Source organism: Macrobrachium nipponense, chromosome 16 (genome assembly GCF_015104395.2).
Source record: "Macrobrachium nipponense isolate FS-2020 chromosome 16, ASM1510439v2, whole genome shotgun sequence".
Lineage (NCBI taxonomy): Eukaryota > Metazoa > Arthropoda > Malacostraca > Decapoda > Palaemonidae > Macrobrachium > Macrobrachium nipponense.
In genome coordinates this window covers 3,106,954-3,131,799 of record NC_087209.1, presented here as the reverse complement: position 1 = coordinate 3,131,799, position 24,846 = coordinate 3,106,954, and the positions used below count along the sequence as shown (strand labels likewise).

General features: G+C 37.5%; 2 protein-coding genes across 6 annotated transcripts in view; one reads left to right on the top strand and one right to left on the bottom strand.

The window, feature by feature from the left end:
* LOC135195526 (cytosolic purine 5'-nucleotidase-like) overlaps positions 1-11,585 on the bottom strand; it is a 164,026-nt gene extending 152,441 nt beyond the window's left edge. The window contains exon 1 of the mRNA XM_064221772.1: positions 11,323-11,585. Coding sequence (XP_064077842.1) covers positions 11,323-11,363 — 41 coding nt within the window. The 5' untranslated portion in view covers positions 11,364-11,585. The remainder of the gene's footprint in view (positions 1-11,322) is intronic.
* Positions 11,586-17,270: 5,685 nt separating this feature from the next.
* Positions 17,271-24,846, top strand: part of LOC135195525 (major facilitator superfamily domain-containing protein 9-like) — a 45,209-nt gene continuing 37,633 nt past the window's right edge. Inside the window, exon 1 of one of the 5 annotated variants that reach the window (XM_064221771.1) lies at positions 17,271-18,024. The gene's annotated coding sequence lies outside the window, so the exon portion shown is untranslated. Of the gene's footprint in view, positions 18,025-23,135; positions 23,463-24,846 lie in introns of those variants that run through there. The other 4 variants (XM_064221768.1, XM_064221769.1, XM_064221770.1 and 1 more) reach the window with 4 other exon arrangements.

Genomic DNA, 24,846 nt, shown 5'->3' with positions numbered 1-24,846 from the left:
ATTCGGGGAATCATTCTACAAGCAAAAATTCGGGTGTAGTATGGGTAGTCCTTTAAGTCCTGTTTCAGCCAATCTGTACATGGAATACTTTGAAACTACAGTAATAAATGCAATAAAACCCAAAAACATGCTGTGGATGAGATATGTAGATGATATTCTAACATTTTGGGATACGTAATAGGTAGGGCATTTTTAATGAATTCCTCTCAAAATTAAACGTATTAGTGCCCAGCATCAAATTTAAAGTTGAATAGGAAACAGACAACAAAATCCCTTTTCTTGATGTTTTAATAATCAGAGACACGACATAATACAAATTTACCATATACAGAAAACCAACGTTCTCACTTTCATACATTCACTACTTTAGCTATCACAACATTACTATCAAGATAGGTGTAGCTAGCAACCTGTTCTTAAAAGCCTTACGAATTTGTTCCCCAAAATTCCTTGAAAAAGAATTTGAACTAATTCGCAAGCAACTTTCGTCTTTAAAGTATCCTGACCATATAACTGAGAAAGCAATTCACAAAGCAAACAATTTTCTACCAACCCCCTAAAGACAAGATCAGAGATACACCCAACAATAAAATAAAAATTCCTCACCTGGACACGATTAAGAGAGTAACCCACCCCCTTGGAAAATCTAACCCTTTTGCATTTACTTACCCAAACACCTTAGTCAAATCCCTGATTAATGTCCAACAAAAGACATCTCCCAAGGACACTGGGATTTACCAAATCCCATGCCAGGACTGTGACCAATCTTACATCGGATTTACAGGTAAATCACTCCCCCAGAGATTAATACAACACAAACGGTCAGTTAGGTATGGACAACAGAACTCAGCTATTTTCAACCATATAAATGAATATAACCATAGAATAAACTGGAATTTGTCACGTGTAATTTATAGCAGCAACAGCCAGTACAAGAGTCAAATGATGGAATCAGCCTTAATAAAAACAAGAGGCAGGTAATAAACTTCTCAAAAGGAGCATGGATTTCAGATACGATCGACAAGATTTTCATTCAACCAACGCTTAAGAAGATTAAAGGAAGATTATCAGTGGGGTGACCTAAATTGGCTTGCCTATGGATGGACCTCTTGGTATAAATTTTTAAACTTTTCTCATTCATCTACCTGAAAAGGGAGACAGCAGTCTCTGAAATATAGTACTTTTCTCTCTATATTTTGGTGTTTTTATGGGCTCCTTTTATTAGATGAAATTCTGTTTTAACAGAACATTTTTACCAGTTATAGAGTTATATATATATATAATATATCTATATATCCTATATATTATATAGATATAATAATATATTATATATATATATATTATATATATATATATGTGTGTAATATATATACATATATATATATAGATATATATATATATATATAATACATCTCTATATCTTTTAAAATTCAATTGGTAGCACCATGACATTCATTTCAATTTATTTGAGAAACCGAGGTTCGAGCCCGATCCGAGTCAAAAATTTATGTGTCTTTTTTCCTTAGAGGTGGTCATTCCAAAAGGAATATGAGGTCTTCAGATCCATATCCATTTTCAGCCAGAATGCCAACACAAGTCGACCAACGGCCAGCTACACAATACACTACTTTGCTCAACAAGTGGTACGATGGATTCTTCAGAAGTCTTGTAGAAATTAAACTCATTTTAATCTAGAAAAAATATATATCTTTAATTCTCATGTCACATCCTATCAACCCGCGGTTCCTACGTCATCCGACGGGTCGACGAGCGAAAAGTGACCTGCCGGAGATGACCTGTCAAAAAATATTCGCCTCGGGTGTGAGGACAGCTTATATATATCTTCCTGAGGTCCACTTTCTGAGCTGTCTTCTAACTGTATCACATCTGTCAATCGTGGCTTTTATGAGAGTTTCATGTCGCTAGTTTTTTATTTTTATTTTTATTTTTTTGCGGGTCTTGAGTGTGACAAGTTTATAAGGTTTTACTTTCGGTATTTATAGAGTTTTAACTGTCCAGGTCTCTTTTTTTATGTAAAGCTTTACTTCCCAGATTTTATCTTGAAATAAAGGTATATATATACCCACTTTCCAATCACACATAAATGTCAATGAATGCGGTTATAAACTGCTGTAGTGGTAGATCTTAGGCATAATACCAAGCACTGGGGCAACTAAGGACATTCAGCGCTGACACGGAGATTGACAGTAAAAGGTTTGAAAGGTGTAAGAGGAGGAAAACCTCGCAGTTAGAGAGGGTGGACAATAAGATGGAAGAAAGAGAATATGAACGGAGATACAGCAAAAGTTATGCAAGTAGTTGCAGCTAAGGGCCGAAGGAACGCTACAAAGAACCTTAAGTAATGCCTACATTGCACCGCATGAGGTCCACTGACGGCACAACTCCCTCCCACCCCACCCCCTACGGTGGACCGTAGTAAGTACTGATACAAACTGCTCACTTGTTGCTCGCCAATTCATACCGACATTTGATGGAGCTCTTCAAGATAAACTATAGTAGATTCACATCAACCGTGAATTTGATGTCTTGGCCTGTCCCTTACGACGCTCCTGATTGGCTGTTGATAAGCCAATGACAGGGCTGGAAACTCTCATTCTCCCTCGAGAGTTCACATGGGTATAGGATTTATGTTCCACCTCTCCTGAGGGAGAGGTAAAGCACATGCTGTCTATGTGAACTCTCAAAAGCGACTGAGAGTTTCCAGCCCTGTCATTGGCTTATCAACAGTCAATCAGGAGCGTCGTAAGGGATTGGCATAGACATCAAATGCACGGTGAATGTGAATATACTATATCAATTGATTCAAATTATACACCCCGCCATCGCTCGCTGCAAGAAAAGGTTCCTATTCTACAGGAGCTACGATACTGATGAGAAAACGCTATATATGAAAAGACAATTATATAAAATAAAGGAAGTATCTTATTTAGAAAGCGTACAAGGGCCCGCCACAGTAGGAATCAATCATCCCTGTGGAGGGTTGGGCATAAAACCGAACAAAAGTGAAACAAGTGAAGTGAAATATATACAGCACCAACTACGTAAACTTATCAAGACACTTTGGGGTCTGACTGGCTTTCTGGTGAGTAGCAAAGTCCCCGAATCATTTAAAAACATTCATTCTCATTTTACACGTAGTTACCTAGAATTTTAATATATACAGATATATGTAGGTGTAATGGGTATGTATATACAGCACATGGGTATGTGTATATGCCTGTATATGCATAGTAAATTTAAGTATATTGATCTATAAAAAAAAAATCATGACTATAAATTTGCTTATTTTGTATATAAAATAAACTTTAAAATGTAGTTTCTTTAAATAAAAGAGAAAAAAATATCATAGCCTGGAAATCAATATTTTCTGTCAAAGCTGACAGCAGTGCCACACATTTCCTAACCCAAACTAACCAGTGCTTCAGTCACAGGGAAAAAAAGGTCACAATTTTGGGGGTCACTATCGAGGAAAAATTAATGTGAGTTTTTTCGTGTGACTTTCTTACCTGCGACTTTTTTTTACCTGGCTTCCTTTACACCTCTATTCCAATTGGGAAATAACCAAAGACGTATCAAACCTGAACTGATCATGTAGCAAAAAAAAAAAAAAAAAAAAAAAAAAAATCTAAACAGGTGTCATCAGACTGTAACGTCTTTCTTCGTGAGTTCCATTACCAATCACACCTGAGGCATAGACTCATCGATACAGCAGACACTAGACACCTGCATTACAGCTGCTGTAATTAGTAGCCGTTAATTCATGTTGCTAATTAAGCCCTTAACCGACTCAAGGCTTGAATAATTCATAGGCATTTTTCAGATTTCAATTAGTGTACCCATTTCCTGTAGTCTAATTTAACAGATTCGCAACCATTCACGTAAATAGCAATTAGTATATAATGTAATTTCACTATTTACCATAAAATGTTAAAATTTTAAATGATTTGAAATAAACTTTCACTGCATTACTCCACAATTCAAGTAAATAGCAATTAGTATATAATGTAATTTCACTATTTGCCATAAATTGTTAAAATTTAAAATTATTTGAAATAAACTTTCACTGCATTACTCCACAATTCAAGTAAATAGCAATTAGTTTTTAATGTAATTTCACTATTTACAGTAAAATGTTAAAATTTTAAATGATTTGAAATAAACTTTCACTGCATTACTATAGTTTTATTGCCTCTGGCGTTGCAAAATTGCTAAAATTTTACATCCACTGAAAAAATCTGAAATAAAGTTAAATGGCGTTGCAAAATTTTGCTAAATTCTGCACATCTGCGGAAAAAAATCTGAAATCAAGTTAAATCTAGAAGTAATTCATTGAAGCTGAAGTTAAAAACACCAACTATATATTCTACACACTCATTTTCAATTACAGCTCAAAGAGCTGAGAGAATGTTTATGCATTTTGACGTCTGCCCGACCAATCACTGAAATGTGTACTTATGACGCGAGATATATCATCAAGGAATAAGCGTCGTTTGGGACTTATGAGGTCATTCAGCGCTGAAAAGGAAACGGACTCAAGTAGGATTTAAAGGTGTGGAAAGTAAGATGAAAGAAAAAGAATATGAACGGAGGCATAGTAAAAGAAATAAAGGGGTTACAGCTAGGAGCCGAAGGGACGCCGCAAAAAACTTCAAGTACAGCCTACAGTGCACCGCGTGAGGTACACAGATGTCACTAACCCCCTACAGGACGAGTTATAATATAGCAGCAACAAATGGTAACTGTTTTCAAGATACAATTAGCAAGACCAAGCACATGCCAGACATCCTACAAATAGCAACCAGGAATCCTATAACTAACAACAGGACCTTCTACAAGTAGCAATGACACCACCTACAAGTAGCAACAAGACCCAGTAGCAACTAGGTACACTACTTTCAAGTAGCAACCAGACCTCCTGCTAGCAACAAGACACCCTCGTAGCAACCACAACACCTGCAAGTAGAAACCAGCCCTCCTAATAGCAACCAGGCCTACTACAAGTAGCAACCAGGCCTCCTATAACTAGCAACTACACCAGATAAAAGTAGCAACCATACCCCCCACAAGTAGAAACCGGATCCTCTAAAAGTAGCCACCAGACATCCTAAGAGTAGCAACAAGAAATCCTACAAGTAGCAACCACAACACCTCTATACAGCAACCTTAACTAGCAACAAGACCTACTATAAGTAGCAACAACACCTCCCACAAGTAGCAACTAGATCTCCCACAAGTAGCAACCAGATCTCCTACAAGTAGCAACCAGGTCTATTACAACTAGCAACCAGACCTCAGACAAGTAGCAACCTGACCTAGTAGCAAAAGCAGGCCTCCTACATGTAGCAACCAGGCTTCTACGAGTAGCAAAACGAGGCCGGGTAGCAACCAAACCTCCTCCAAGTAGCAACCAGACGTCCTCAGAGAAAAAACAAGACCTCCTAGTAGCAACTACACCACCTACAAGTAGCAACAAGACTTCCTACAAGTAACACGATCGGACTAACAAGACATTATACGAGTAACAAGGCAGATGGCAAAGTAACCAATATTGAAAGTAACGAAAATGAGTGAAATAACACTCCTCTCTCTCTCTCTCTCTCTCTCTCTCTCTCTCTCTCTCCAATAAATGTTTTGTCCGTCTTATTGGACGCTTCATAACAAAAACTCCCGAGACTGGAAAAAAATAATGAGAGCCAGGTTTTATTTCCCTTTCAATCTGTCTGATCTATTGTGGAGGAAATGACAAGAGCCTTCGTGATTCCCGCTTTTGTTAGAGAGAGAGAGAGAGAGAGAGAGAGAGAGAGAGAGAGAGAGAGACTTTTCCTTTCTTGTAGAGTTCATATGAATTGTCGCAATATTTCTAGAGAAAGAGAGAGAAATATTTATCTCTCTTTGTGTTATGGATTGCCGTGCCGTGATATTTCTGGAGAGAGAGAGAGAGAGAGAGAGAGAGAGAGAGAGAGAGAGAGAGAGAGAGTCTGCATCGTGTTCCAAACCCATGTCAAAATCTAGTTGGAATCGAATCCTCCCCTGGTAAGGAGGAGCACATCAACAAAATTCTAATTATTATCGCTTACTCGAGAAGTAAGCCTACAAATTATTTTGTTGTTATTATTGTTGTTGTTGTTGTTGGGGGGGTAGGAAAGGTCTATGGAAGAGCCTAAAAAAAGTCCTGAAAAAGGTGTATCGCGTTGAGGTAATAAAAGGAATTTTAGGATAGGATATTGATGATTTATTAAAAGAAAATGTAAAAAATTAATATTGTGTATGTTAAACAGTAAAGAACAATCATTTCCAATAAAACGAAGATATATAAACTTTATTATTTGCGTCAAAGATTATTCTGCTAGCGACCTAAATATAAACTGTTTATTACGGAGTTGTCAAAGATTATCATGCTAGTGACCTACATAGAAACGGTTTATTACGAAAGCGTCCAAGTTTATTATGACAGTGGCCGAAGGAATATAAACTGTTTATTGGATAAACGGCATTCGAACGAGACAATAAACTTCAGAAGCTCCCCATTACAATAATTTACGACATTTCAAAGTTTACGATTAGGTACCTGCACTATAAAAATTTACTACCGCTTACTTCCTGCAAGGCAATAAATTTCGATTTATTGAAACGCCATTTCCCCCATTTTATCAATCAGGAATACGATACACGACAAAAATGCATACATTAAGCAAACACGTGACTGAAGTCAATTTATAGAAGACTCGCCCAAAGGCCAAGCGCTTGGATATATGAGGTCATTCAGCGCCGAAAGGGGGAACTGAGTAAAAAGGCTATAAAAGGTTTAACAGGTTGAAAACCTCATTGCAGTTGCACTATGCAAGAATTGTTATAAAAGGGTAAACAGTACGGTAATATGAATGGAGGTATGGTAAAAGGAATGAAAGGGGTTGCAGCTCAGAGCCCCTCAAGTATAATGCCTACAGTGCATCGCATGGGGCGCACTGACGCCACTAACCCGCTGTGGATATCTCATTTCGAAGTTTAGCCATAGTATAGCCTAATCACCTTTTGTGTCTTGAACCAGAGAATCGTCCAGATTATATAATGATTTTTTTTTAATTGGTTAAAAAAAAATAACCGAATTAAAAACTGGCAAAAACGAACGTCCAAACCCGGACATTTAAATATTTTGGTCAGAAGACGCTTTTAAGTCACTCTGGTAGTTCCAAAGAACTCTCTCTCTCTCTCTCACACACACACACACATGCATCACTCTAATACATAAACTAGATTATTTACCTAAATGAAAAACGCTTTTTAATGGTTCAAGATTTACATTCTCTCTCTCTCTCTCTCTCTCTCTCTCACACACACACACACACCTCGCATCCTTATAATGCACAAACATGAAAAAATTACCTAGGAAGAAAAAAAAGCTAATTCGGATTTATTTCAAAACAAAACAACAACAACAAAAAAAAGTTCATTTACTGCATCGTAAATTAGTATGACGCGCTGAAATCATTTACTTAGTTGAAACCTAATTATCAAAATGATCTTAACTTCCACCACAATGATCACTTAATAGGGTGATTTCTTATACAAACAAAATAAGCAATATAACATATATATATATATATATATAATATATATATATATATATATATATATATATATATATATATATATATATATATATATATTAGTACATATGGCTCCCCTGGATTCAACCATTCGAAGATGTTTCGAAAATCAAACTGGCTCAGGGTTTTGAAGTTATAACAAAAACAAAATAATAATAATAAATAAATAAACTATAGTCGTGTGTAATATAATGGCAATTTGACTTCAAACATTATGCGGAGTTATAACTTCCATTGCTGTGACTGGCAAAAGACCTTCACTGCGCTCAAGGAGGAAAAATATCTTTAAGTGCGCACCTGTTAAATGCGCACTTACCGCCTCACTTGTTTACCTAACATGTCCGGAGCTCGGGTGCAACCGTCCTTTCATTCGAATAAAAATCATTATCATTCCGAATCCCAACTAGTTTTATTATTTCTAAGCTTTATTTATTTACTTATTTACTTATTTATTTTGCCCCTTCTCTTTGTGTGAATAAGACATATAAGCCTAACACCTTTATCTTGACCAGGACCGAAAAAATATGAAACAAGTAAAAAGAGTTTTCTGTACAGCCCCTACAGCGTATAATCAAGGGCACCGAAAAGATATATGTATCTTTCGGTAGTCTCGGCATAATGCTGTTTGAGCCGCGGCCCACTAATCTTTAACCACGGCCGGGTGGTGGCCTCCCCTATACCGTTGCCAGAAGCACGATGATGGCTATCTTTAACCTTAACTAAAATTTTAAAAAAGAAAAAAAAAACTACCACTAAAGTTAGAAGGCTGTAATTTGGTATGTTTGATGATTGGAGGGTGGATGATCAACATACCAATTTGCAGCCCTCTAGCCTCAGTAGTTCATCAGATCTGAGGGCGGACACAAAAGGTGCTGACAAAGCCGGAACAATAGTTTTCTTTTGTGGAAAACTGAAAAACGAGGAATCTAAGTAAAAACTTTAAAGCTTAACAAATTTCCACAATAAATGTAGGAAGAGTTAGACTAAAGGGTTACTTACCTCAACATAACATCATGTCACCAAAATAACGCCTGTACAGAACCACCCAGAGAGAGAGGAGAGAGAGAGAGAGAGAGAGGGTCTCACTGGACACTTTTTATTCAATACCAATACATTAAAAAAGGGGAAAACTATAAAAACGAACTTCCATACTTGGTAAGACAACGCGGCTCTTAATGAAGAACTTAGCACGTAACCAAAATATTTAATATATAAGGAGCACATTCTGCAATATGAACTCACTGCTCTCAATTAAAAATCTGGAGTAACATGTAACCCTCAAACAAGTTAACTACCAAGTTAAAACTACAAAATAATCATGAGATAAACTAAACACCCTTCACAATATACAGTAATTATCTAGAATGACAAGCATAATGTCTAACCTACAGTAGTGCCTTACAAAGCACTCATTACTGCCGATGGCTCCCTTTACCAATATAATGACTCAAGGATTATTTTCTGTCGTTCCACGAGAGAAAACATTCGACCAGGTAATGGCGACCTTGCACAAAGCACGCTATTGGAAGAAGCTCCGATGGAGTAAGGGTCAGACCGGTGTGTGTTGATGAGAAAGAGCATGTTTACGCAGTAAGTTACGAGTACATAATAGTACAGATGTTCGACAGGGCAATCTTAGCAGCAGCAGCACTGAGAGTAGTACTAGGAATTGAGAGTTGTACTAGGCACTAGGACCAGTACCAGGCACTGAGAGCAGTACCAGGAATTGATAGTACTAGGCACTATGAGTAGTACTACGCACTATGAGCATACTAGGCACTAAGAATAATACTAGGGACAGAGAGAGTACTATGCACTAGGAGCAGTACTGGCCACTGAGAAGTACTAGGAATTGAGAGTAGTACTAGGCACTAAAGTTAGTATTACGCACTAGGAGCAGTACTAAGCACTGAGAGTAGTACTAGGAAATGAGAGTTGTACTAGGCACTAGGAGCAGTACCAGACACTGAGAGCAATACCAGGATTGATAGTACTAGGCACTGACAGCAGTACTAGGCACTGTGAGTAGTACTACGCACTATGAGCAGTACTAGGCACTGAGAGTAATACCAGGAATTGATAGTAGTACTAGGCACTGACAGGAGTACTAGGCATTGAGTGCAAAACTAGGCACTGTGAGTAGTACTACGCACTATGAGCAGTACTACGCACTGAGAGTAGTACTAGGCACTAGGAGCAGTACCAAGCACTAGGAGCAGTACCAGGCACTGAGAGTAGTACTGGTAGCAGTACTAAGCAATGGGAGTATTACTAAGCACAGCGAATACTACTTGGCGTTCAGAGACCACAAAATAAGCAAGTTTTACCCTGACCAATTATTTTGGAGGGGGCAGCAGGGGTAAAAAGGTATTTCTACAGAAGCATTCCGCACGGACTGCAAGGAACGTAACCACGGATACGACACCCACTAAAGTTTGGGGCGTCCAATGTATTTCGCCGTGTTTAGTACTGGCCCCTGGGGGTTTAATTACAGTCGTCCGAATAAACATTACATAAAATTCTTGTTCAGTAGGTAAAACTGCATAGAAAAACCGCAACTACCATAGTCTAGGCCGCCGCGGATAAGTACCCTAGAGCTACCGAAAACAATCCAATACTAGGAAAATGCGTAGAAAAAACTATCCAATGCTAGGAAAATGCCTGTATAAAAAGCTATCCAATACTAGGAATATGCCTCTAGAAATAACTATACGATACTAGGAATATGCCAATAAAAACTATCCAATACTAGGAAAATTCCTGTGAAAACTATACAATACTGGGAAAATGCATGTAAAAAAAACTATCCAATACTAAAAAATAAATGCCTGCAAAACCAGCTATTCAATACTAGGAAAAATACCTGGAAAAATCCCTTGACAAACAACTATCCATTCATACAAGGAAAATGTCTGCAAAAGTTACTATCCGAATAATAATAATAATAATAATAATAATAATAATAATAATAATAATATAATAATAATAAGCATATCCTATAAATATATAGGCCTAAATTCTAGAGCAATCCTTCGACATTTATCAAGTGAACAGCGTAGTGCGTACGTTCTAGTTAATACACAGACGTGGTTGTCTTCGGTTTCTACAAGAAAGTAAAAGCAAAAAAAGAAACTGGCATAGCTAGCGACACGAAACAGTAATGGCAGATAATGACAGCATTCGTTTTCCTAGAACAGTCTCTCTCTCTCTCTCTCTCTCTCTCTCTCTCTCTCTCTCTCTCTCTACCTTCTCTCTCCTCTCTTCATCTCTCTCTCTCTCTACATCCGGCAACTGCCTTCCACGTGTACATACATCAAACCCCAAAGTCGCTTCACGATCGCCGGTCCAAAACATTTGGCCGTTACGAACCGTAACGGACAGAATAGACGTTGTTCAGGGCGTTATCACACTGTGACGCCTCCACAGGATGCCCTTCGATAAGGCCAGCCTTCAGGAAGAGTAATATATACTCGACAGTGTCGAGTAACGTAACTGCCATGAAACAGCAAATGGTGTATTTGATACAGCTGTGTGCCGTAGCCTACTTATTGCAGTAGTCTTGCACTTTCGATAAATAACCTCAAGATATCTTTCCTTTAAATAACATACGTATAACTTTCCTAGGCGCCAAACACATGAGGAGAAGACGCTACACATAAACGCCATAAAAAACGTTAATGGGATATAAACTGACCTCTTGCGAGAATAATTGTTTGAAGTTTCCACACTTTCCATCGTCTCTATCCTTCTCTCTCTTTCTATTCGGCTTCTAGATTCTTCCGCCACTCACCACAATTACTATACACACTTAGATTACCTCTTTTCTACGCAAATGAATACACAGCAAGTCTACAAACAACGATTAATTTTAACGACTACACAGGAAAGTTACACCGAAAAATCAAGCACGAGAGAGAAACCGACGCAAGAGGGATCCTTTCTGTTCAGCGTACAAAAACGCACTAAGGTAATGCACAGTGATGCCGTTTTTTTCTTCACAACATTGGCTTTTAGCAGTGTTACCATACGTAGTTCATCTGATTTTTTTTACTTTATTTATAATTTAATGGTTAGAATGCGCATTTCCTGATGTAGAATTATTTTTTCCGCGATATTAGAAAACTACACGTCACTAGCTTAATATAAAGTATTTTGACCAAGAAAAATAAAGGATTTCAATAAAATTCATTTGTATAAATAAGCAGGATATGTTTTATATCTTAATTTTCATAATACATAAAATGGCAAAGTGAGATCCTTCTGTGGCCGTGGCCTGTGGTCGGAAAAGCCACGGAGGGTTGCCAGATTTCACCAGAAAGCCACACTAATAGACGAAATTCCTCAAAACGGCAACCCTGGTAATGCAGCAGTAAGCGCAGGGGGATTACAGGTTATGATGAATATACAGCTACATCTTCTGTATACACTGTAAACACTTCTTTAACCTCTCGTATACAGGCGTCCCGTCAGCAAGCCGGTTTTGTCCGGCGATTACAGCTGAGGTTACAGAGTCTACCGCAACAGTTTCACCCCCTACAGTCGACAATTATACGGTGAGCAACAAGGTCTCCCAAAAAGTTGGAAAGGGCACTTTTTTTTTTTTTTCCTAGACGGAACAGCGACAAAGTTTAATGCACAGTGTCGTTTTCGCGCGACAAAATGACGGGATGCTCTGATTATCTGTTAGAGAATAAAAATAAACATGCTTGGAAACTTATCGTGAAACTTAACGCGAAAGAGAGAGAGAGAGAGAGAGAGGCTAATTCAATGGAGTCAACAACGTCACGGAAACACTTGAGTCACCACTTAGGAAATTAATTTCTCTCTCTCTCTCTCTCTCTCTCTCTCTCTCTCTCTCAAGGCCTTCATAATTATACATCAATATGTCATTACTTTAACCAAGGGGGGTAAGGGGGTATGTGTAAGGCGGGAATCAACTGTGAAATAACGATTTTGAATTCGACTGAAATAGTAGATAATGTGGATTGGGGACAACAATATTCATTAGTGAATTAATACCGCGTAAATTATTTCCTTATAATTCAAAATGGACCCATCTACGTCACTGCTTTGTCTAACTGACAGAAAATCAAAGAATCTTATTAATAATCGTGACATGACTAGGCCTACAAAACAGGGGCATAACGGTTATTGCAGTATACTCTGTTTTTTATTCATTTGTCCATCCGCCTGTGGTGTTTGCGCATGGTAACACTGCATCCCGGGCTTTAAATAATATCCTATTTCGAATATTAACGGTGTAATTCGTATACAGTAAATTATTAGAACACTTTTCATATGCAAATGTGCACCCAGATATCCTTTTCTTTACCTAAAACTTACACATAGCATAACTATTTAAAGCCCAGGACGCAGTGTTATCATGCGCGATCACCACAGGCGGATGGACAGATGGAAATAAAACAGAGTATAGATTCAGCCTACTAAAACTTCATATATAAACCGTGACTTGAAGCTTACAACAAACCTTACCCGTCTGATGCAAGCAGCAACGACCCAGACTGAGGCTAAAAGCCACCAGTGTATTATAATACAGCAGAAAGAAAAATTGCGTCTATCAAAGATGAAGATACAAGTGACATTTTCCGGTATTATAAATATTCATATATTAATGAAAATATTCAATGAGTCATGATTTGTTTTGATAAAAAGTTGTTTCTATTATTATTAATATTATCATTATTGGAGAAACAAATCCACAGTTATGTAAATGTAACATCCATTCACATTTAAAACTTTACGGATAGCTTTCGGGATTGATGGGGGAACCGAACAGATTCCCGAAAGCTATCCTTAAAGTTTTAAATGTAAATATATGTACATTTACATAACCGTGGATTTGTTTCTCCGTTTGAAGACTCGTGCTACCATGAGGATTTTTTTAAATTATCATTATTATTATTCAAAACGAGCACACATCCTTATCCAAAAAGACAAAATGCCACTGAATTACCTTAGCAGTTTCTCAGAAAAAAATTGACTTAAAAAAAAAGCATTTACGATTCAACCTTAATGACATTTACTGACATCAAATAATCGACATACGATATGTCAAAATAAAACATCATCAATACTGTGTACGAAAAAGCTAAAAAAAAATAAACTATTAATGAACAAATACACTTAATAAATGACCAAAGACAGGAAAATGTATCTAAGTGTACCCTCGAACAAGGTGAGATAAGAGAGGATCGCGTGTCCTCCAGTGCTTCAACCAAGATGAGTCTAGGTCACGACAATCTTAGATACTGTGCTGTGAGTGTGAAGAGAAAACCGCCGGAGGAGACAGCTAAGTACGTAATTCTGAGTCAAACCACTGACTGGTGCAGAACTTTTATTGTCCTCAATACATATACGCCTATTATTATTATTATTATTATTATTATTATTATTATTATTATTATTATTGGAGAGACAAATCCACAGCTATGTACGGTACTTATCTATTCAAAAATTAATCTATACTACAGGGCTTTCTAGAACCAGTTCGATTGAAAAATGGATTCGAACGGATAGATTTATCTTTAAATATTTGTACTCACAATTATTATTATTATAATTATTCAGAATATAAACCCCTATTCGCCTTGAACAAGGCTGCAGGGGCCACTGACTTGAAATTCAAGCTTCCAAAGAATATTACAGCTTTCATTTGCAAGAAGTTACAGAGGGTAACAGGAAATGCAGAAAGATGATAACGATTATCTAAAAAAACTACGCAATAAATTGACAAATAAACAGATAAAAATGTAAATAAATCATTAAAACACAAGGCGAATTGTTTTACGGTAATAATGCATTGCATCTTCGCATGAATTTCGAGAGGTTCTCATTGCACGACATCCTCCGAGAGACTGTTCCAGTCTAACCGTGTTAAGCCTATATCTCTAAGTCAACCTTCGATATTAAAACTGCAGCCCTGTCAATATAATAGTGGGATAAGAATGCTAATGTTCCACCAAGATAGATACATTTTGCACATCGTATCTATGTTACTGGAACTTTTTTACATGTTGTGGACCGATGTTACAATTCAAATTTTGACCTCCAGTATAACTGAGACCGTTATGGACCAAGATAATCTAGCAAGTAAAAGTCTAAGACATCTATTGACGTCCTGTAGTATAGTACCAGGATTCCTGGGCACTCAACTGACTTTACCATTAGTCATGTGAACTTGCTTGATAGTAGTAGTACTAGATAGGTACTGACACCCCAACAACGACTTTTCACTTTATGGTACTAGACCTATTTTATTCCCTAAGAAATGGTTACCGTCTAAACTGATTTTATCTACACCAACTCAAAGAAGAATTAAAGGCCATAAAACAAAACCCGTAAATCTGAACTCGTTTGACACGGCCATACCCCCAACGGCGGCAAACAGAAAAGTCAACGTCCCTTCACCGTGTCAAGGAGCACCACCTCGTTGATAAGCAACAATGCTGACGTAGACGGGGTCAAGAGGTCAAAAGAAAGCTGGTACGCAAGCACCGAGTGTTTGCACCACGCTAATGGAGACGATTTTTGCTGAGATGAATATCTAATTCAGACAATTATGAAAGGCGCCGTGCACTGTTCGACTTCTATCGGTATTTTTCTAGCGTAGGGTTTAAAAAAAAATAAGCTTTAAATAACAATCCCTATTTTACTGCAAACTTAAACCCTTCACTAAAATTATTTTGTAACTTATTGGATTTTTTTGTGGGGGTGATAATCTAGCAGATAAATTCCACCTCATACTGTCATACTTTCCCTTTGAAATTATCGTTTATCTGATACGTCTATGAAAAAATACCATACTGGTTCGTGCTAATTTTTTTTTCCTGTAGCAGTGAGCTTTAATTTGTAGTGGCATCATCTCAGCACTGTAGTATCATCAATGAATAAATATCAATAACTATAATAAAAGAAGCCTCACTCCAGTGGATATTTCCCGAATGGCTCGTCTCCATAAGAGACGACGTGAGCAAGCACAAGTAAAACATCACGAAGACACGTACTAGTGGTTTCTAGACTTACTATTTCCGACATCGAGAAAATCGGTAGCTTCAACTACGTTCCTTGGCACGATATGTAATCCTTCGAGTGAACTAACTCACGCCATTGCAAGTGGTTTTTTTTCTAGTTAGTTGTTGTATTCCTATTTATAATTCAAACGACTTTATTTCTATTCTTGCTTTGAGAGCACTATGCCATGCTCTAGACTTTTCGGGTATATTCTGCAGGCGATTTCGAGAACATTCTTACTTATATTCCAGCTTATTTTAAGGGACTCGCTTTTGACAACTGGTACAAATTTTTACTCTTTTACTCTGCTTTATGTCGCTCGGCGGGCTACATTGAATTTCCCAAAGTCGATTATCTTTTCAACATATTCTACCCTGGCTTCCAACTTTGACTCAGTAGCTGAAACACATGGCACAGCTGCAAAACTTACCAGTGGAACATAAACGAATGTTATTACGAACAAACTTCAAGGATAGTAAATAAATGAATAAATCAACACGTTATCTTCAGCGTATCTCCACTCACTTGAGGTAAATCAGACTGAAATATCTCCACATACCACTGTAGTACCTCTTTTTAAGAACTTTATGGCAACAACGATGACTTTCAGCTTAGAACGAAGGGTTTCAACACATCAATATGCAAATTAACCGGTTTATAATGTGCAATTGCAAGGCTTTAAGAGAATTTGGCATATTTACGGATGTAAGATGTTGGGATAAGAATACTAAATTTGTCAGAAGTACCTTGATCAAAAGTATGATGACTGTCTCGATAAGTGGGTGCTTTTAGTCAGTCACGAGACGAAATTCCCAATGAAGCCTTTGTTAGACTAATTATTATTAATGGGTAATGTTTAAAATTCTATATCGTCCATCAAAACAGTTAAAAGCCGACTTTAAACACCAGTTTATTAATACAGGCCTCAAGAAATATGTAAAACTAATATACGCCTATTTTACAAAATCAAGAAGCAATGACAATCAATAAAATCTATACAGGCCTACCTTTTAAAACTAAAAATCAATGGTAGCCTAACTGAAAGCAAGAACACAAACTTCTTGTACCGCTTGACGACAGACGGGCGCCCAGGGGGTTAGTAGTACTTATGAGAAGTCACAAAAAAGCATAAGAAACTTGCAATGGCAATGCCACCAGAGTTAACAGTTTTGCCTTTTCCTCAGCTCACACCTACTAATATATCATGATTAAGTCTATTTAACCCAAAGCTGCTTTTATATTCTTAAATGAATGAGTTTAAAGTTAAGCCAATCCTTTAATCATTGCTAACATGTCCGTTGGAATAGAAAACTGCAGAATGCTGAGAAAAAATTCCCAAGTGTGCAACTGCACACGTCACCTTCTGTCAAACACGGAAAGAGACGTCACACTTTGTTCCACATTTATTACGGAAATAAGAAAAAAACGCGAGCACCGGTAATACCTCAGTTGCCGATGAATGTTTTTGAATTCAATACACGTCGTACCATTGTTCAATCAGTGATACCAATTCCCTTGGTGAATACTAATAATATAATAATAAAGTGTCGCGTAGGAGGAAAGCGACCAATTTATAAGGAAATAAGTGGTAAAAGTAACCCATGCTGTGTACAGAGAGAGGATTACGTCACTAGCTCCACATTCATTTCGGGGGTTAAAAAAACCGTACCGTTGCCGATGAACGTTAGTGAAATCCGGACACATCTTACTACTACTCAGTCAGCGACGTTAATTAATAACAGTGTCCCACAGCGGGGAAAAAGGACAATCTATATGGAAAAAAGTAGCCCATATTGGTTAGAGAGACAGGATCCAGGCCAACATACCTCGTAAGCAAATCAATAACACTCGATGTTATGTAGATGTGGCGTCGACGAGTTGTCGGCTGTGAGTTTATCCGGCTTTGAAAAGCGTCTAACTAACACACACAGCCAAAGCGAATGCCACACGTAGTACTCGAAACTTGACAATGAACAGCAACCGGGAACGGTGTGGTAACTATAGGTGACTCGGTGGTCACTTTGGCACTGGTTCAAGTAAAAAATACAAAAGTTTGGCACGGACGTTCAGCAAAAGTGATAAAGTGATTCGCTTCTCTACAAAATAAGGCTCTAACGAGGTGGTTTTCATTCACCGACACGTAGACTACGAACGAATGTCAGGAACACAGCGGTTTAAAAAACACTCACACACGCACACGGTCGGGATTGTGCCTTTCGTCTCTCTTTGTCGTCTGCTCTCTCTCTCTCACCGCACTGCGCAAAGACGGGACTGCAGGCAGCTCGGCCCGATATATTCTACGGATTTCAATTCAAAACTTTAGGATCCTGTGTGTCTCCCAAGAATTGCAGTTTGAAATATATCTGTAAGAACTTTTTTCATTCAGTTCGAGAACTGTTTCCCCTGATTATTTCGGAAAAACTGGATCACATTCATAAAACAAACCAAACTGGTGTAGATTTCTCAATCATGACATAAAGGTTCCCATATAGCATTACAATGAATTCCAATGACTGTATATCACATAGATTACTCATTTAGAATTCACTCTTGCTCAAACTTATATAAACAATACAAAAGGAATACATATAAATCAGTAGCAACATAAAATCAACGTTTCCTAATTCTGTGCGGTAGAAGGTTTTCAAAGCGTACTTTTACCGCCACGAAACTGTTCAATGAATCGCCCACTAAAAAGAGGCTGGGCTTCGTGTGACGTCACGATAGTAAATAATAATTGAAGATGGATAAAACGAAAAGACAAGACATATTTTATTTAATGAAAAACGTTTCATAACTTAGATTTTTGTATATACCTTGAATCGACGCCTATTTAGAGTGACGGTAATAACCGATCAGTGAATATCGTAATTCTCTCTCTCTCTCTCTCTCTCTCTCTCTCTCTCTCTCTCTCTCTCTCTCTCTCTCTCTCTCTAAGAGAGAAGTGTGGATGCTGAGTGTGAATGAAAGAAAATAAGGATGGTTGAAGCTCTCGAGATGAATTAGTTGTGCAGTTACGAGACAAGGCGAGAGAGATGAAACTGAAAGTGGGGAGAGATAAAAAAAAAAAAAATGATAAAAACGTTAGCATATGTAGTTAAAAGGACGGATCAGAATCAATAATTCGAGAGGAAGACAACAGATGCCGTGAAAGAGATATTGGAAAGGAAGAAGAATAATAATCATGAAGTTCCAGAATACATGGGAAATAGAATGTGCACGGGGTCTGACTTGTTGATGAGCCTTATGTATAGGTGTAAGTAGGCCTACGAAGCTGACATATGTTGAAGTTGTCAAAATGCTGGCAACATGTGACTCCTGCGTATTCCAGCTTTTGGCGTTGCCTTACTGAACATAATATTATGCAGATCCCGTTTTACGCCAACGGTAAAAGTATGTTAGCAACACAGTGAAGAAAGGGAAATTTAGTGACAGTTCGTTTATCTCTCTCTCTCTCTCTCTCTCTCTCTCTCTCTCTCTCTCTCTCTCTCTCTCTCTCTCTCTCTCTCAGTACAAGAAATGGGTACTTCGGATTTTTTTGTACCATAGATGAAAAAGGCTTCAGCATTTTTCTGCAACATCAGTAAATTTGAAAGTTAGCTCGCTCTCTCTCTCTCTCTCTCTCTCTCTCTCTCTCTCTCTCTCTCTCTCTCTCTCTCTCTCTCTCTCAGGCATTCTATTCGACTGAGTGGTTTTTATAGTATGGGGTTCCGGGTTGCACCCTGCCTCCTAAGGAGTCCATCACTTTTCTTACTATGTGCGCTGTTTCTAGGAGCACACTCTTCTGCATGAATCTTGGAGATACTTCGGCATCTAGATTTCAAGGTTCCTTTTCAGGGATCTTGGGATCGTGCCTAGTGTTCCTATGATTATGGATACAATTTCTACTGGCATAACCCATATCCTTCGTATTTCTATTTTCAGGTCTTGATATGTATCGATTTTTTCTCTTTCTTTCTCATCTACTCTGGTGTCCCATGGTATTGCGAGATCAGTGGGTGATACTTTATTCTTGATTTTGTCAATCAACGTCACGTCTGGTCTATTGGCACGCATCACAATTCTGTTTTATTATTATCATTATTATTGTATTGTTATCTCGTGGAAAGAGCCAGAAGCCAACGAACATCCAAAGAAGCCACCAGAGATTAAATCACGATCAACTTATCCAGGGAATGCGCCAGTGATGTAATTACGTAATTAAATTCTGCGCACACTAGAAACCTTACGTCAGTTTAATGGCCTGAATTATTCCTTCTTCTTCTTCTTCTTCTTCTTCTTCTTCTTTTTCCTCTCGTAAATATAGATTCCTTCCTCTTCTTCTTCTCGTAAATGTAGATTCCTTCCTCTTCTTCTTCTCGTAAATGTAGATTCCTTCCTCTTCTTCTTCTCGTAAATGTAGACTTATGCTCGCTACTTTAAAACCACTACATAAAAATATTCCTTTTCCGAATTCGCTCCTTTTTCAAAGGATGCGTACACATTAGACTTATAAATTTGCCGTAAATTAAAGCAGGATCACGGAAGAACATTTTGTTACATAAATAATTGTTATGAAACAGAGAACACTAGCTAGAGATTCGAGATACATTGTAAAGGTGTATCCTGAAGCTATTGATATTACTTTACGTTCGGGCTCAAAAACAGTCTATTGATAATAATACAGTGTATATATATATATATATATATATATATGTATATATATATATATATATATATATATATATATATATATATATATATATATATATATATATATATATATATATATATATATATATATATACCTGAATACGGGTTTGGTCCTAAACGAATATAAGATGACGGGTAATTCACTATCAATATGTTTAACATATCAAGGATGAACCCCTTGTGCAGAAAACTTCCACATCACTGGCTCCTCCATACACTTACAAGGAAGGATCATAGTGCCTCTATCATTCATCTCATCAGACTCAACTTTGATAAATTTACTTATATTTAACAACCACTCCTCTCTTCCGTAAAGGAGAGGTGGCATAACGGTACCATCATCCGTTCTGTCATATTGACGATTAAATAGCTCTATGAATCAACAGGTTCGTTTCTCTCACCCACTCCTCCATCTCCTTCGGTTTCACTTGCCTCCATATAACCCTGCTGCTACATTCGCGGTCAAGTTCCTCTTCTTGCTGACACTTTCAGCTTCTTGCGCTAGTTTTGTTTATAAACTATCTTCACTACCTCAGTTAGTCAGCAGCCATCTACATACTATTTCTCGCCCATTTGCTTACCCCATTCCTAACCACACTTCGCCTGCAAAGACATCAGTCATAGAAACAATGAAGTTGGTCTAAGCCTCGTGTGCGCGCACGCGCGCTGGCGTTTGTGAATGCATATGTGTGCGAGCTTGCGCAGAAGCATCAGCGTGTGGGCACCCATGCACACATATGCAAAACATGAAGAGGACACAGACGCGCCTTCAAACAACAGTTATCGGCCTTGATGCTGCACCTCGACAAGGCCAAGACCATGGGCCAGACAGCAGACTGTCACCTACAACTTATATTACCTTATGCAAAACCAGCTCCTAACTTCACCACTCTCTGCACAAGCAATTCCTTCCTTAATCCTGGATCAACGGACTGAAGAGTTCTTGATGAAATTGATGAAGTGTCAAATCACTTCGAAGCTATTTAATTAAAAAAGAAAAAAAAAGCTGCTTCCCTTGCGCTCTTGTTGTAAGTGACAATATGAGGATATGAATATACGCGAGTATATATATCTATGTCTGTTTGTCTGTCTATACTTACATATATAGTTATAGATAGATTACAATTGTGTTAGACATGTGTGTATATGATTATATTTATGTGTGTATATACTATGCTTGTATCTGTATGCGTGTGTGTATACTACTGAATTCATACACTGCATAGCTGTAGCAACCCATAGCAATAAAAACTTATCTGTCTATATCTTTATGTATGTATAAATAGATAGATAAATAGATGGATAGATGTGTATGTGCGTTTGTACTGATGAATTCATACATTGCATAAATATACCAACCCCTAGTAATGAAATCAAAAGTATTCATGCAAATTAAAATCAGTGAAGCGTGTGCGTTATTGCAAACGAAAACATTATCAAGATTGTGTTGAAAACAATAAAGAAAATCAAGAGAGATCGTTTATTTGTGCAGAAAATAAGGTCGTTTTTGTGAATCCTACAAACAAAAGTTTGGCTTGTTTGTATTCAAGATGAGTCTATCTATAAACACTCCTGTTCCGTGACCGAGATTAAGATTGGCAGCCATGTTTGCCTTTGTATGACTGGATCGGTATCACGACAGATGTACCATGGAAATTAATATTCACCTTCCTGGCGGGAACAAGTTAGCACTAAATCAAGCATATAAAATAATTTCTAAATTGCAGTTTTTAGATGAAGTTGAGTTCGTGATCTGACGATTGCTAGCAGCTGTATTGTTCCAATACCGTTTATCTTGCTACTTACGAAACAATTAGTCCCGTATCTCAGTTTCCAAGGATAATCTATAAAACTTAACAACGATGCAAACAACTGATCTACGCACCAGACACCTAAATCTCCATTTTCGTTCAATTTCCTCAATGAAAATCTTCTTCCAACAGAACATGAATATTTTACCAGGAACGCAAACAAATAAATCTCCAATATGTTGAGGCAATCGGATCACCTCTGTCAGTTATATAATTTTTTGTGTGTGTCTCTTAGTTGATTTGCCGTACTATGATAAGGTTGCACTTGGTCTGAGATAATTTTTAAGATTCTCATATATCTTGAGTCTCATGTTTATGTTTACACGTGACGTTGACTACTTATATAGCCTTTTTATCAAGATGTCAGACGTCTTTTTAGTACAAAGGCCATGGAGATTATAAGCCAGAAAAGAGACTGGAGAGCAGAATACAGACATGTCCTTGATTTTATCTTTAAACCAACATTTCTGACGCAGCTTATAAGTCATAAAGTGAAACTTGCCGCGCAATATTACGAAAATTAATGAGTTTTATACCAATTCTTACATCAGGTCCTGGCCATAAAGTTAATTATTAGACTCATTCTATATCAGCAGGTGTGACCAGTGGACAAAAAACTACTACTGTTAGAAAACTGTCTAAACGAGAATTGAAATAGAGACGATTAACACTGTTGAAAATTAAAACTTGAAGAAGCATCTATTCAAAAAGGAGCATCTATTCAAAAATTGGGGAAAGTGTAAGCAATACTTTTCCTGGCATATGAAGCTCAAGGAACAAAGCTATCACAGTCTAACATTAACAGGAATAGACTGTGCATTCACAATATGATAAGCCATGCCTCACTGACATGAAAAGAAAAACAATAAGCATTTAAAAAATTAATTAAGTTTTTTCCTCAATCGGAACGCCCTCACCTTCGAACGCCCGCATCTTAAGTTTCCACCCTTTCGAACGTAAACAATAGTTACGTCACAGAACGATACATTTAGAAATTTTTTTAAATGCATGTCCAACGTGTCACTACCTTTCGTCTGCAGAAGGTGTATACGTGTTGATAGCACTTGTTACCCTTTTCTCACAGCCTGCGATTCGTAAGGAAGTCTTGTATGAAAGGTTTTAATAGAAAACAGTGATGTTATTAATTGAATTACTAAAGTAAATGGACGAAAACATGGATGGAAAATCAACGATAAGCTATCACAACTCGTAAGGCTATCAAACTGGGGCCTACGAATGGCAGTCAACCTGTTTCACGAGTAGCCTTTAAACACAGGCATCATTCAGGCTACCTAATTACGTAAGGCTGATCTCCTTTGTTTGCCAGATTGTTTGTGCTTGAATTGTTTGCAAGAATTAGGATTAAGGGCCGTTGGATGAGGTTATATACCTAAACTGACATTAGTCAAGGGTTGGCAAGGCAGGAGCACGAACCACATACCTAGATACCTAGCTGAGCTACCAAACCAGTGATTCTTTTTTTACGCCAGACTTATCTATCATATTTGATTGGCATTGGCGCCCTATTAAAGCTAGAATAATGCTTTAAATATGTGTGATGACTTACCAAGCTATCAAGACTGGGCGTCGGAGATATTTGAATGATTTGCTGGGTATTACCCTAATACCTTACTTCTAAGGTAGCTAGGTTATACCTACTTGCTATGGTTTGAGTCAACACAAAGATAGCAACAGATGGACTCGTAAGTTAGGTATTCGAATCAAGATGCAATTGGAATGTTGGCTTTAGAGCCTTTATATTTGCTGCTAAAAAGCCTATACAATAAGCTCTCACTCACACCAGGAGGACTGAAAATATCAATTCGTTCAAGAAAAATTAAAGACTTCTGTTTTCTGAGTGCTAGCTACTGTAACAGTGTAGATTTCACTGTCTGTATAATGAAAGAAAAAATCTTAGAATGTGTCTGTATTATTAGTATATATAGGCTAGTATATAGGTAGCCTACGATGAATCAAGTTTTCAGGTCTCACAGAGTGCCTTCAGTGGAGTAGGACCCTAGAAAAAAAAGAAACAGTACCAGTAGCCAAGGTATTAAGATTTAAGCCTAGGCTAGGCCTCCAAAGATTGGGTTGATAGTATTTGGTAGGCTAGGCCTTATTTAGTAATTTATGACCATCACTACTTTAGTGGCACAAGTTTCTATGTTTTTATCAAGCACTAGGCTTAACTTCAGTATCCTAGGTAATAGGCTAGGTACCAGTAATTAGGTAGATAGGTATGTCAAGTGTTGATGTTGATTCCATGAGGGATGTGAGGGGCAAGGTAATAATTAGCACCCTTTCCACAGGATGATGTATTAAGGCCTTGAGACTCTTCAATTGTAATTTGATGTGATTTGCATCTTGTTACAAGAGGAATGTGCTATATTAGCCAACGCTATAATGTATTCTTAGTGGCATACTGCATACTACACAAAAATGCCCAAGACATACATAACTGGGATTAGGTCATTTCAACACCTGAAAAAAATGGTTTTCTTTTAAAGGTTCCATTCACTCTGTCATTTATAATGCATCAGGTTCATGTGTCTCCATTATAGAGACAAATCGTCTTTGATCCATTGTCAGTGGACTTCTATCAGAGATGTGAAAATGTTATAACTAGTTTTATGTATTATAGGTTTATCTATACGTTTTGGATAGTGATGCCTCTGGGCCTGTTG